This window comes from Scyliorhinus torazame, chromosome 10, assembly GCF_047496885.1.
Source record: "Scyliorhinus torazame isolate Kashiwa2021f chromosome 10, sScyTor2.1, whole genome shotgun sequence".
Lineage (NCBI taxonomy): Eukaryota > Metazoa > Chordata > Chondrichthyes > Carcharhiniformes > Scyliorhinidae > Scyliorhinus > Scyliorhinus torazame.
In genome coordinates, this window is record NC_092716.1 from 185,500,026 (window position 1) to 185,514,669 (window position 14,644).

The 14,644-nt window shown below is 44.1% G+C and overlaps 1 protein-coding gene across 1 annotated transcript in view; it reads right to left on the reverse strand.

Moving 5' to 3' along the window:
• Positions 1-213: 213 nt before the first annotated feature.
• Positions 214-14,644, reverse strand: part of LOC140384429 (D(4) dopamine receptor-like) — a 113,423-nt gene continuing 98,992 nt past the window's right edge. The window contains exon 4 of the mRNA XM_072466117.1: positions 214-3,761. Within this exon, the coding sequence (XP_072322218.1) occupies positions 3,559-3,761 (203 nt within the window). The 3' untranslated portion in view covers positions 214-3,558. The remainder of the gene's footprint in view (positions 3,762-14,644) is intronic.

A 14,644-nucleotide genomic window follows, 5' to 3' on the forward strand; every position in this document is an offset into this window, starting at 1 on the left:
AGTGTCAAATATTTTTTTAATCTGAGAGGTGATTCCAGCATCTGGTGCTGTGTCTGGAAGTGGAACTTGTCAAATGGGTAAGCTTGGTGAGTCGGAGATCATGAGTTTTGTACTCAAAGTGTGTTCCCTGTAAATTCCACATCACAGAATCATGCTCTCTCCCACAGCAGACTGAGCAGTGCTTCAATTTCCAATGATTTCACTGCATACCATAGAAAAATTTTTATTGAACGTTTACAGAATTATTATTATGCAGACACCATCTGAATCCAGAAGGCAGCAGGACCTGGTGTTCTGCAATGCAGAGCTTCACTGATTTAGGCGGCTAAGCCTTCCTGGAGATTGAAGGAAGACATCCACACCCCTGGATATGTGTGCTACACAAAACACCCATAAATGTAAGTTGTGGCACCTGGAGGGTAGGTGCCTTACTCCCACCACTGTACAACACTCCCAGTAAATGTTCAATGACCTCCTAGATAACATACTTGGCATCTCTTCTCCCTTGCCTGCTGGGCAACAGAACAGTCTTTACCCTCCTTACAATAACAGCCAGTGACATCTTTGACAACTTGGTAGCAGCTCTGGACAAACAAGACACAGACTGTGCAAGCGTTGTGAGTGATCACAGTCTCTTGATGGTGAGCCAAAGAAGATGGAGTCAATGCAAGACTTAAAGGTCAAACTTGAAACTGTCAAACTAGCAGTTTCATAGTTTTCACTTTGTTATGTTAAGAAGCGCTATGTGGTTAAACTTCCAAATTGTTATGTATGTGGCTGTTAAAACTAAAAATTGAGCAATAGCATTTTAATCAGAAGAGTATGATGTTATCATGTCCATCAGTCATATCAGCACTGTAATGAAGGACAGTCGGTCATATTGCACTGTGGTGAGAGTCAGTCAGTCATTGAACTGTAGTGAGGGACAGGCAGTCATATTGCACTGTGGTGAAGGTGAGTCAGGCATATTGCACTGTAGTGAAGGACAGTCATATTGCACTGTAGTGAAGGACTGTTGGTTATATTTCACTGTAGTGAGGGTGAGTCAGTCAGTCCTATTACACTGTAGTGATGGACTGTCAGTTATATTGCACTGTAGTGAGGAACAATCAGTCATATTGCACTATAGTGAGTATGAGTCAAGTCATATTGCACTGTAGAGATGGGTCAATCAGTCATATTGCACTGTAGAGATGGGTCAATCAGTCATATTGCACTGTAGTGAGGAACAGTCAGTCATAATGCACTGTAGTGAGGAACAATCAGTCATTGCATTGCAGTGAGGAACAGTCAGTCATATTGCATTGTAGTGAAGGACAGTGAGTCATATTGCACAGCAGTGAAGGACTGTTGGTTATATTGCATTGTAGTGAGGAACAATCAGTCATTTTGCACTGCAGTGAGGAACAATCAGTCATATTGCACTGTAGTGAAACACAGTCAGTCATATTGCACTGTAGTGAAACACAGTCAGTCATATTGCACTGTAGTGAAACACAGTCAGTCATATTGCACTGTAGTGAGGAACAATCAGTCATTTTGCACTGCAGTGAGGAACAATCAGTCATATTGCACTGTAGTGAAACACAGTCAGTCATATTGCACTGTAGTGAAACACAGTCAGTCATATTGCACTGTAGTGAGGAACAATCAGTTATATTGCACCTTGGTGAGGAACAATCAGTCATGTTGCACTGCAGTTAGGGTGTCAGTCATATTGCACTGTCGTGAAGGACAGTCAGTCATATTGCACTGTAGTGAGGGTGTCAGTCATATTGCTTTGTAGTGAAGGACAGTCAGTCATATTGCACTGTAGTGAAGGACAGTCATATTGCACTGTAGTGAAGCATAGTCAGTCATATTGCACTGTAGTGAAGGACAGTCAGTCATATTGCATTTACTGAGGAGCAGTCAATCATATTGCACAGTAGTGAGAGTGAGCCAGTCATATTGCACTGTAGAGATGGGCCAATCAGACATATTGCACTGTAGTGAGGTACAAGCAGTCATATTGTTGCGCAGTGAGGAACAGTCAGTCATATTGCACTGTAGTGAAAGACAAAGTCAGTCATATTGCACTGTAGTGAGGGACAGTCAGTCACATTGCACAGTAGTGAGGGTGTCAGTCATATTGCACTGTAGTGGGGACAGTCAGTTATATTGCACAGTAGTGAGGGTGTCAGTCATATTGCACTGTAGTGAAGCACAGTTAGTCATATTGCACCGTGGTGAGGGACAATCAGTCTTATTGCACTGTAGTGAGCAGCAGTCAGTCATATTGCACAGTAGTGAGGGACAGTCCGTCATATTGCACAGTAGTGAGGAACAATCAGTCATATTGAACAGTAGTGAGGGACAATCAGTCATATTGCACTGTAATGAGCAGCAGTCAGTAATATTGCACTGTAGTGATGGACAGTCAGTCACATCGCACTGTAGTGAGGGACGACCAGTCATGTCACACTAATAAAATGGTTTCGTTGTTGAGCCGTGGGAAAAGATTTTTGCATAGTGCGTTGAACTCCAAACGCTATGAAAGATTTTGTTGGATTACCGCGCAGCTATTAATTGCTATATCTTGATTTTAAGGTGGATATTACAGGCACCTGACCGACCATATTAGTGATGGAATACCATGACAACCATCAGGCCTTTTGTGTAAGCTGTGACTTAGTGGGTAGCTTTCCCATCTGTGAGTCAGAAATTGGTGGATTCAAGTCTCACTCCAAAGACTTGAGCCCATAATCCAGAAACCCCATGTGTAGTATTGAGGGAGCACTGCACTGTCAGAATGCCAGTACTGAGGGAATGTTGCACTTTCAAAGGGGCAGTAATGAGCGAGTACTGCACTATCAAAGAAGTAATCAGTGAGTACTGCACTGTCAGAGGGACAGTAATGAGCACTGTTCGAAGGGTATTGCTGAGGGAGTACTCTACTACCAAAGGGCCATTGCTGAGGGTGCACTGCACTATCAGAGCAGTATTGCTGAAGAAGCACTGTACTGTCAGCTGTGCTGTCTTTCAGGTGAGACAAACTGAGATGCATTCTGCCCTTTTAAATGGATGCAAAAGATCTGACAGTTATTATTTGAAGAAGAGGTAATATTTATCCTCAACTATCATTAAAAACTAACCATCTGGTCATTGTAGGAGGGTGTCTTGTGCAAATTGGCTGCCACTTTTCCCACATTCTATCATTGACAAAATTTCAAAAGCACTTTGGTAGCTCTGAAGTGCTTTTGGGGCATCCTGAGGTTGTAAGAGGCGCTACATAGATACACGTTTTTGTAAATTAGCACATTTAAAAAAGAGCAGCATATTCCTTTTAGTTTGTTACATGGACTGTGTGCAGCTGCTGATTATTGCAGCTCATTGGGGCGTTTGGAATGATTCATTTTCCCTCCAACAATATCCAAATGTGGAAATATCGGAATTTATGGTTAGCAAAAGGTAAGAGAATGTCACAGCAGGAAACAACTTTAATCACCTATACAAAATGAGCAGACGCCACTATATATAATATATACATAGATATAATTTCAATATTTCAGTTTCACGTCAGCAACAGGGGTGAAGAACCTTCTTGAAGAAGTTCCTGAATTCCATGTTAAAGATGGTGTAGATGATGGGATTGACAGCGCTGTTGACATATCCGAGCCACGTTACGATGCTGAGGAGATGAGGTGAGATGTGGCAGGACTCACAAGTTGCTCTTGTTATGTTAACCACAAAAAACGGAGTCCAACAAAAGAGAAAAGCACCTGAAATGAGAAGGAGGAGAATAATTGAAACCCTGGGAGTACTGGAAAATCACTGGTGCCATTTGCTGACAGTAAACTGAAACATGTGATTTACAAGGACAGGAACATCAGATTAGGGAATGACCAAATATCCCTGCCTAGAAATTAAATGATCATTGTGTAAATTCACATAGAGAAGAGATTCCTTCTGAAGCTGAAGATTAGACCAGCTCACGTTTTACCAAGTGAGTGGTAATGTAATGGAACTCACTGACCATGAGGCTGGTGGAAGCAGAGACGATGAATGATTTCAAAAGGAAATTGATGGCCACTTGAGGGAAACAAAACTGCACGGCCACGGGGAGGGGGAAATGGGACCAAGTGAATTCCTCCACAGAGCACCAGCATGGACTTGATGGGCTGAATGGCCTCCTTCTGTGTCTTGGTGACTCTGCAGATATCTCTACTGTCCAACGTCCTGAAAGGAATGGATCGAAATCTTGTGCGTAATACCAGGAAGGCTGAAGATATTGTGTTCAAAACCCAGCACGAACACTGTTCCTTTGCCATTGACTCAAGTCCTCCCTCCCGCCCCCCCCCCCCCCCCCTCCCCCAGCTGAGCACTCAGACCAATTCATGCCAAATCGAATTTGGGTTGAACCCTACACCCTATCCATTGTTGTTGCCCCACCTCTCCAAGCTCTCCTGTCTCTGCCTCATCCTCCTACCTTTTCACCTTTACGCCAAACTTAACTGCTCATCTCCTGTCCTCACTGAACCTACAGTGACTTCCTTTCTGTCAAAGCACTGAACTTAATCTTTTCTTAATTATTCAAGGGATGTGGCCATCACTGGTAAGACTAGCATTGTTCCCCATGCCTTGAGAAATCAGTGGTGAGCCGCCACCTTAACATTGCAGACCATGTAGTATGCGTACATCCACAATTCTTCTCCGGACCCATCTCTACACTGCCTCATCAACCTGAAATTTATAGCTAATGGCAATCTTATGACCACATCCTGCGCACTTCAGATTTTGGCATTTCATGTCACCCTGTCCCTACCCCTCTTCAACCCAACATGTGAAGACACAGTGGCCTCTGCCTAGGTATCTGCAAGTTTCTCTCCAACCCTTAGTTTGTCTCTATGAAGTAGAAGTTCTTAAATTTTCACTCTTGTTTTATTATAATTGAAGTTTATAAGATTATTATAGATTTGCAGTCTTTAAATTCAAGGTAAATTAAAGAGGTCATGTGATCTGTTCTGAAGTTTGGCTGACCGTAAACCTGAGTGGGTTGATTGTTAAAAATCAGAGGAAGGCTCAAATGTTTTACTGAGAAGAAAGGGCAATGTTTTTATGCTTGGAGACTCTGCATTCTCGGAGTTAATCATGAGTAGACCCCCAGTCCGCCAAAGTCCCAGAAAAGTGGTACAGGTACCAACTTATAAACAGTGCTGTAAATGGTCCATTTACTTCTAAAATGAAAGGGAGTTGTAATTAAAGATAATGAATTAACATTTCTTTCTACTTGGATGTAAGGTTGATGTGTTTCATGTCGCTATGGAGAAAAAGGGCAGATGAAGCCCTTTTTGAGATCAGGTTACAGGCTTCCCTACACATCAGTGAAGAGCACAGACAGACAACAGACTTTCTGTGTGGCCTGCAGAGAGAAAAGGCTGCTTGGCTATGAGCTACCGCAGCCGGATGCAGGATAGACTCGGTCTCTAATCGAAGAGGCACATCCTATAGCCTTCCACCAATTCCAGGAGATTTGTTCTGGCATGGTCAAAAAGAAGAATCATCATTGGAACAGGCACCACTATTGGTGGTGGATTTAAGAAACTCTGAAAACTGAGGAAAGTGCCTGGGGACAGTCACTTAAAGTTACTACATTGCAAGATGGGATTTAGGAACCCATTAGATTCTGGGAGTAACCAAAATGCTTGCTAAAAAAATTGTAATTCTGTGGAGATTTCGATGGATGGTGAGTTAACAAGGGAAATGTTACTTTCTGTAGTTAAAGTACAAGTTGCCTACAAATAAAAGTAAATTTTTTTAGTCAATGTTTTTTAAAATAAATTTAGAGTACCCAATTCATTTTTTCCAATTAAGGGGCAATTTAGCATGGCCAATCCACCTAGCCTGCACATCTTTTGGGTTGTGGAGGTGAAACCCATGCAAACACGAGGAGAATGTGCAAACTCCACATAGACAGTGACCCAGAGCCGGGATTGAACCTGGGACCTCGACGCCGTAAGGCTGCAGTGCTACCACTGCGCCACCGTGCTGCCCTTTTTTAGTCAATGTTAACAGTAAAAGTTTTTAAATGCAAAATGTTATCAGGTAATCCTCTCAGCCATTACCTAGAATTTCAAATCTGTCTCTTAATTTCAAATTAACTGTCTCTTTAGAGCAAAAATTACACATTTCTGGTAGCATTGTCATAAACCTCTCTGTACCCTCTCTGCGTGATCACATCCTTCCTATAATGCAGTGCTCAGAACTGTACACAGTAATCTATCTAGCTGCCGTCTAACCAGTGTTTTATATAGTTTTAGCATCACTGTTGTTTTTTTGGACCATGGCTAATTAAGGCAAGAATCTCATCTGTCCTGCTTCCTACAGGTGTCAGCTGTGTCTGAGGTTTTAGCACACTTGCCTTTGCATCATAAATTTCATGACAGGGCTTGAATGTAAAAATGAAGGTTGACACTCCAGTGCAGTACAGAGGTAGCACTGCATTGTCGGAGGTGCCGTCTTTCGAATGGAGATGTTAAACTGAAGCCCCATCTGCCTGCTTGGGATGCCTTGGCACTATTTTGACATAGAACATGGGAACTCCCTCTGGTATCCTGGCCAATATGTATCCCTCAAAGGACATCACAAAAAAAAGATTATCTGGTCATTATCACGTTGCTGTTTATGGGAGTTTGCTGAACATATATTAGCTGCAGTGTTTCCTACATTGCAGCAGTGACTATACTTCATAAAAGTACTTCATTGGCTGTAAGGTGCTTTGCGATGTCCAGTGGTCAGAAAAGCCCTATATGAGTGTAAGTTTTTTAATTTACCTTCAGGGCTCTGTGGACATGCGCAACAAGGTCCTCTATTCTCTACATTTTTCAGAATGTATTCTCTTGTCTTGTTTCCCTTCCCAAATGCATTATCTCAAACATTTCCTAATTTAATTCAACATGCAACTATTCTGCCCACCTGACCAATGCATTCCTGAGTCCACAGCTGTCTTTCTCACTACCACACATGGCCCATTTTTCTATAATCTGCAAATTCTTTAATCATGCCTCCTACATCAAAGTCTAAATATGTACCGTGAAGAGCAAAGGACCCAGTACTGAGCACTTTGGAACCCACTGGAAACAGCCTTCCAGATCATCATGACACTCTCCTGGTGGCCGGGTTAGCTGGTTTGCGATGCAGAGCGAGGCCAGTAGCGCGGGTTCAATTCCTGTACCAGCTAAGGTTAGTCATGAAGGCTCAACCTTGCACCTTGCCTGAGGTATGATGATCCTCTGGTTAAACCACCATCAATCAGTTCTTCCCCTCAAAGGGGAAAGCCGCCCACGGTCATCTGGGACTATGGCGACTTAACCATACCTTAGTGCCAGAGACTGGAGAATTGCAAATGTTATATCCTTGTTCAAAACAGGGTGCAAGAATAGAGGCAATACACAGGCCTGTCAGTTTAATCTTGGTGATGGGAAAGCTTTTAGAAACAATAATCTGGAACAAAATTAACAGTCACTTGGACAAGTTTGGATTAATTCAGGAAAGTTAGTGTTTAACTAACTGGACTCAGTTTTTTGATGAGGTCACAGAGAAGGTCGATGAGGTGTATATAGGCTTCCAAAAGGTATTTGATAAAGAGTCACATAATAGGCTTGTCAGCAATGTAGAAGCCATGAAATAAAAGGGAACGTGGCAGCACGGATACAAAGTTTGCAGAGTGACAAGAGTGTAGTGTTGAACAGTTGTTTGTCAGACTGAAGTTCCCTAGGGGTGGCCATATAGCCAACTGCTTTTCTTGATCTATATTAATGACCTAGACTTGGACACAATTGAAAAATCTGCAGATTATACAAAACTTGGAAGTATTGTGAACTGCGAGACAAAGATGTATACAGGTTGGTGGTCTGGGGAATCTTGCCCTAGGTGTATAAAATTGTTGAAGATTGCAGGGTAGGCTGAGAAATGGTTATAAAGGCATATGGGATCCTGGACTTCATCGAGCGAGAGTACAAAAGCAAGTTGTGATGAGCCTTCTTTAAACACTTTAGAAAAGATGTGAAGGCAGAAAGATTTACAAGAATGATTCCAGTGAGGAGAGACTTCAGTTATATGGCGAAGTTGGAAATGTTCTCCTTAGAGAAGGTTGGGAGGTGTTCGAAATCAGGAGGGATGTAAGTAAATAGGGAAAATCTGTTCCTATTAGCAGAAGTGTCGCGAACCAGAGGACACTGATATAAGGTGATTGGTTAAAAACAATAGTTACATGAGGAACACCTTTTTTATGCAGCAAGTGGTTAGAGTCGGGAATGCACTCAGTGTGTGGAGGAGGCAGATTCAATTGAAGTTTTCATAAAGGAGTTGAATAATTATTGATTCCCAGTGATATTAATGCAATTTTGCAGCTATTCCTCGTGATGGTAATGCAAATTCCCCACTGTTCCCAGTGATATTAATGCAAATTCACCACTATTCCCAGTGATATTAATGCAAATTCCCCACTATTCCAGGTGATATTAATGCAAATTCCCCCACTTTATGGACTCCTCTTTTATCCCTCCATCTATCCCGAGGCCCCTGGAACCCACCCTCACCCCCACCTCTAATGGGCAAGGCCCCTTCCCCCAACCCGGGCCTGAGTCCTGGCAGTGCCAACCTGGGCACTTTGGCACTGCCAGCCTGGCTCACTGACTGTGTTCCTGGCACACTGGAATTGCCACTCTGGTGGCAATGGTCTGCAAGATCCCCCTGGATTCCATCACGCCTGGTCCATGTTTGTGGAAACCAGTGCTAAATGATGCCCGGTCAAAGTCTTCCTGGCGCGGCCGTTGACTAATGGGTGCCGGATGAAAGCGGAGTCCGGGTATTCAAATGAGCGTAATGGCTTATTTAAATATGCTGATCTGGATCACACCTTCGCTGGGCGTGATCCAGAATGTGCTGGGCTGGGCAAGTTGGGTGACTCGCAATTGTCATGGCGCAGAGCCCGATTTGGGGCTCTCGTGGGATTCTCCCAAGGGTGCAATGCGGTGGCTAAATCGTGCCTATAACCTCATTTAGTTTTGTGTCCTTTTTGCTGTTCAATTTGCTTCTTGAATCTTCCTTAATCTTTTAACTTTGCATTCGGATGGCTGCTATCGTGCCATTCGCACCTCCTCTAGACACACCTTTTATTCCTTTACTTGACAAGTATCACTTTGACCTTGTGCCATGAAATCTTTAGTCAGTTATTCTCTCCACCCTTCCACCTTTTCCTTTTTGTTCTTCTTCTACACCGTCCTCCCTTTCACTTTGAAAAAATGTATTGTTTCAAGGCATGTGACCATCACTGGCAAGGCCAGCATTTAAAGCCCATCCAGATTGCCCTTGACATAGTGGAGGCGAGCGGACTTCTTGAACCACCACTGCAGTCCGTGTAAGTTGGTATACCTACAGTTCTGTTAGGGAGGATTTTGACTCAGTGACAGTGAAGGAACAGTGATATAGTTCGAAATCAGGGTAGTGTATGCATTGGAGGGGAACTTGCAGATTGCAGTTTTCCCAAGTTCCTGCTGCCCTTGTCCTAGATGGTAGAAGGTGCTGTCAAAGGAACTTTGATGAATTGCTGCAATGCATTTTGTCAATAAAACACACTGCCCCGCTGTGCATTAGTGGTTGAGGACGTGAATATTTCTTGAGTGTTGTCGGAGTTACGCTTATCCAGGCAAGTGGAGAGGAATCCATCACATTCCTGACTTGTGCCTTGTAGATGGTGGACAAGCTTTGGGGAGTTAGGAGGTGGGTTTTTCACCACAGAATTCCCAGCCTTTCACCTACTTTTGTAACCAGAGTATTTATATGGCTGGTCCAGTTCAATGGTAACCCCAGGATGTTAATACTAGGGAATTCAGCAAGGGTAATGCTATTGAATGTCAATGGGAGATGGTTAGATTCTCTCTTGTTGAAGAGTCATTGCCTGGCACTAGTCAGTCCAAGTTTGAATGTTGTCTAGGAATTGCTGCACATGAACATGAGCTACTTCAGTATCTGAGGAGTCATGAATGATGCTGAAAAACCGGTCTTAAAAACATTGACCCTCACATAAAAATACTCGCCTCTGTCTTAAAAGAGCAACCCACTATTTCTTAAACGACTGGATGTGGCAAGCTTTGCACACGTGAAGTTGGAGGCAGCCAGAGTGAGGATTGAAAGTGTAATTTGGAGCAGTGTGGTAATTTGGTGCAGAGTGAGAGGAGGTGCTTTTTCCCTTTTTGTTTTGTTTTCTTTCTTCATGCTTTGTAACTGTTAATCTGCAGGGAGAGATCCAGAGAGCATCCTGGGAAGGTAAGTGATATAAAGACCTACCTCAGGCATCTGCAGCGATAACTGAAGGTAAGAGTTTAATATATTTTCTTAAAACCTAGGGGGGTAGCAATTTTGATCAATAAGCGGATGTCATTTGAAGTAGGGAGCATAGTGGCAGACTCGGGGTGGGGGGGTGTAGGTATGTTATGGTGAGTGGGAAACTGGAGGGGATGCCAGTGGTATTAATGAATATCTATGCACCAAACTGGGAGGCACGGAGTTTATGATGCGGGTGTTGGGGAAGATCCCGGACCTGGACTCACACAGGATGATCATGGGGGGGGGGGGGGGGGGGGGGGGAGGAGAAGGGGGGAATCTTTAATACGGTTATAAATCCGAGGTTGGATCGGTCGGGGCTGTTTAGGAGGGGCTGTTTAGCACAGGGCTAAATCGCTGGCTTTGAAAGCAGACCAAGGCAAGCCAGCAGCACGGTTCAATTCCTGTAACAGCCTCCCCGAACAGGGGCTTTTCACAGTAACTTCATTGAAGCCTACTAGTGACAATAAGCGATTTTCATTTCATTTCATTTCGAGTTCAAGGACAGGGAGGGTGCCAGCTGCGGCGAAGGAACTAAAGGGCTTTATGGAACAGATGGGAGGGTTAGAGCCGTGGACCAAGAGCGAAGGAGTTTTCTTTTTTTTCCCCATGTACACAAAGTGTACTCCCGGATTGATTTTTTCGTTTTAAACAGGGCTTTGCTGACGGGGTGGTGGGTGCCGGGTATTCGGCGTTGTTGCGTCGGACCATGACCCACACTGGGTGGCTTTATGGGTGAGCAAGGAGGGGGGGCCAGCACCCGCAGTGGAGATTGGATGTAGGACTGTTAGCGGGTGAGGAGGTGTGCGGGTGAGGAAGGCCATCCAGAATTATTTGGAGATAAATGACACAGGGGAGGTTTCGGCAGCAACGGTATGGGAGGCACTGAAGGCAGTAGTTAGGGGGGAGCTGATTTTGGTACGGGTTCATAGGGAAAAGGTGAAGCAGGCAGAGATGGATAGGCGGTTAGGGAGATCCTCCAGGTGGAGAGAAGGTACTTGGAAGCCCCGGAGGCAGGGTTATTGAGCGAGCGGCAGAAGCTGCAGATGGAGTTTGGTCTGATATCCACAGAGAAGGCAGTGCGGCAGTTGAGGAAGGCGAGAGGGGCAATATTCGAGTATGGTGAGAAGGCCAGTAGGATGCTAGCACACCAGCTCAGGAAAAGGGAGACGGCCAGGGGGATAGGAAGAGTGAAGGATAGAGGGGGCAAACACGATTTTGGCCCTCGCGGGAATGAACGGGGTGTTCAAGGAATTTTACAGTCGGCAGTATGAGTCAGAGCCCCCAGCTGAGGTGGAGGGGATGAGGCAATTCTTAGAGGGTTTGGAGTTTCCGAAGATGGAGGAAGGGTTGGTGGAGGGGCTGGGAGCCCCGATCGGGATTGTGGAAGTAGTAGAGGGATTGGAGGCCATGTACATGGTACAGCAGTTATCATGGGGGATTTTAATCTACATGTCGATTGGTTTAACCAGGTTGGTCAAGGCAGCCTTGAGGAGGAATTTATAGAATGTATCCGCGATAGTTTCCTAGAACAGTATGTAATGGAACCTACGAGGGAACAAGCGATCCTAGATCTGGTCCTGTGTAATGAGACAGGATTGATTCAGGATCTCATAGTTAGGGATCCTCTCGGAAGGAGCGATCACAATATGGTGGAATTTAAAATACAGATGGAGGGTGAGAAGGTAAAATCAAACACTCGTGTTTTGTGCTTAAACAAAGGAGATTACAATGGGATGAGAGAAGAACTAGCTAAGGTAGACTGGGAGCAAAGACTTTATGGTGAAACAGTTGAGGAACAGTGGAGAACCTTCCAAGCGATTTTTCACAGTGCTCAGCAAAGGTTTATACCAACAAAAAGGAAGGAGGGAAAATCGACCGTGGATATCTAAGGAAATAAGGGAGAGTATCAAATTGAAGGAAAAAGCATACAAAGTAGCAAAGATTAGTGGGAGACTAGAGGACTGGGAAATCTTTAGGGGGCAACAGAAAGCTACTAAAAAAGCTATAAAGAAGAGTAAGATAGATTATGAGAGTAAACTTGCTCAGAATATAAAAACAGATAGTAAAAGTTTCTACAAATATACAAAACAAAAAAAGAGTGGCTAAGGTAAATATTGGCCCTTTAGAGGATGAGAAGGGAGATTTAATAATGGGGGATGAGGAAATGGCTGAGGAACTGAACAGGTTTTTTGGGTTTGTCTTCACAGTGGAAGACACAAATAACATGCCAGTGACTGATGGAAATGAGGCTATGACAGGTGAGGACCTTGAGATGATTGTTATCACTAAGGAGGTAGTGATGAGCAAGCTAATGGGGCTAAAGGTAGACAAGTCTCCTGGCCCTGATGGAATGCATCCCAGGGTGCTAAAAGAGATGGCTAGGGAAATTTCAAATGCACTAGTGATAATTTACCAAAATTCATTAGACTCTGGGGTGGTCCCAGCGGATTGGAAATTAGCAAACGTGACACCACTGTTTAAAAAAGGAGGTAGGCAGAAAGCGGGTAATTATAGGCCAGTGAGCTTAACTTCGGTAGTGGGGAAGATGCTGGAATCTATCATCAAGGAAGAAATAACGAGGCATCTGGATGGAAATTGTCCCATTGGGCAGTCGCAGCATGGGTTCATAAAGGGCAGGTCGTGCCTAACTAATTTAGCGGAATTTTTGGGGGACATTACCAGTGCGGTAGATAACGGGGAGCCAATGGATGTGGTATATCTGGATTTCCAGAAAGCCTTTGACAAGGTGCCACACAAAAGGTTGCTGCATAAGATAAAGATGCATGGCATTAAGAGTAAAGTAGTAGCATGGATAGAGGATTGGTTAATTAATAGAAAGCAAAGAGTGGGGATTAATGGGTGTTTCTCTGGTTGGTAATCAGTAGCTAGTGGTGTCCCTCAGGGATCAGTGTTGGGCCCACAATTGTTCACAATTTATATAGATGATTTGGAGTTGGGGACCAAGGGCAATGTGTCCAAGTTTGCAGACGACACTAAGATGAGTGATAAAGCAAAAAGTGCAGAGGATACTGGAAGTCTGCAGAGGGATTTGGATAGCCTAAGTGAATGGGCTAGGGTCTGGCAGATGGAATACAATGTTGACAAATGTGAGGTTATCCATTTAGGTAGGAATAACAGCAAAAGGGATTATTATTTAAATGATAAAATATTAAAATATGCTGCTGTGCAGAGAGACCTGGGTGTGCTAGTGCATGAGTCGCAAAAAGTTGGTTTACAGGTGCAACAGGTGATTAAGAAGGCAAATGGAATTTTGTCCTTCATTGCTAGAGTGATGGAGTTTAAGACTAGGGAGGTTATGCTGCAATTGTATAAGGTGTTAGTGAGGCCACACCTGGAGAATTGTGTTGAGTTTTGGTCTCCTTACTTGAGAAAGGACGTACTGACACTAGAGGGTGTGCAGAGGAGATTCACTAGGTTAATCCCGGAGCTGAAGGGGTTGGATTACGAGGAGAGGTTGAGTAGACTGGGACTGTACTTGTTGGAATTTAGAAGGATGAGGGGGGGATCTTATAGGAATATATAAGATTATGACGGGAATAGATAGGATAGATGTGGGCAGGTTGTTTCCACTGGCGGGTGAAAGCAGAACTAGGGGGCATAGCCTCAAAATAAGGGGAAGTAGATTTAGGACTGAGTTTAGGAGGAACTTCTTCACCCAAAGGGTTGTGAATCTATGGAATTCCTTGCCCAGTGAGCAGTTGAGGCTCCTTCATTAAATGTTTTTAAGATAAAGATAGAACGTTTTTTGAAGAATAAAGGGATTAAGGGTTATGGTGCTCGGGCCAGAAAGTGGAGCTGAGTCCACAAAAGATCAGCCATGATCTCATTGAATGGTGGAGCAGGCTCGCGGGGCCAGATGGCCTACTCCTGCTCCTAGTTCTTATGTTCTTATGTTCTTTTAGTCGTAAAGGCCCCGGGGCCGGACAGATACCCAGTGGAATTTTATAAGAAGCTTTCTGGGGTAGTGGGTCTGCTGCTGGTGAGGGCATTTAATGAGGCAAGGGAGCGGGGTGTTCTTCCTCCAACAATGTAACAGGCTTCAATCTCATTGATCCTGAAGAGGGAGAAGGATCCGTAACAATGCGAGTCATACAGACCAATCTCCCTACTAAATGTTGATGCCAAATTGATGGCCAAGACTTTGGCCTCGAGAATAGAGGATTGTGTTCCGGGGGTGATAGGGGAGGACCAGATGGGATTTGTCAAAGGTAGGCAGTTAACAGCCAACATTAGAAGGCTCTTGAATGTCAGCATG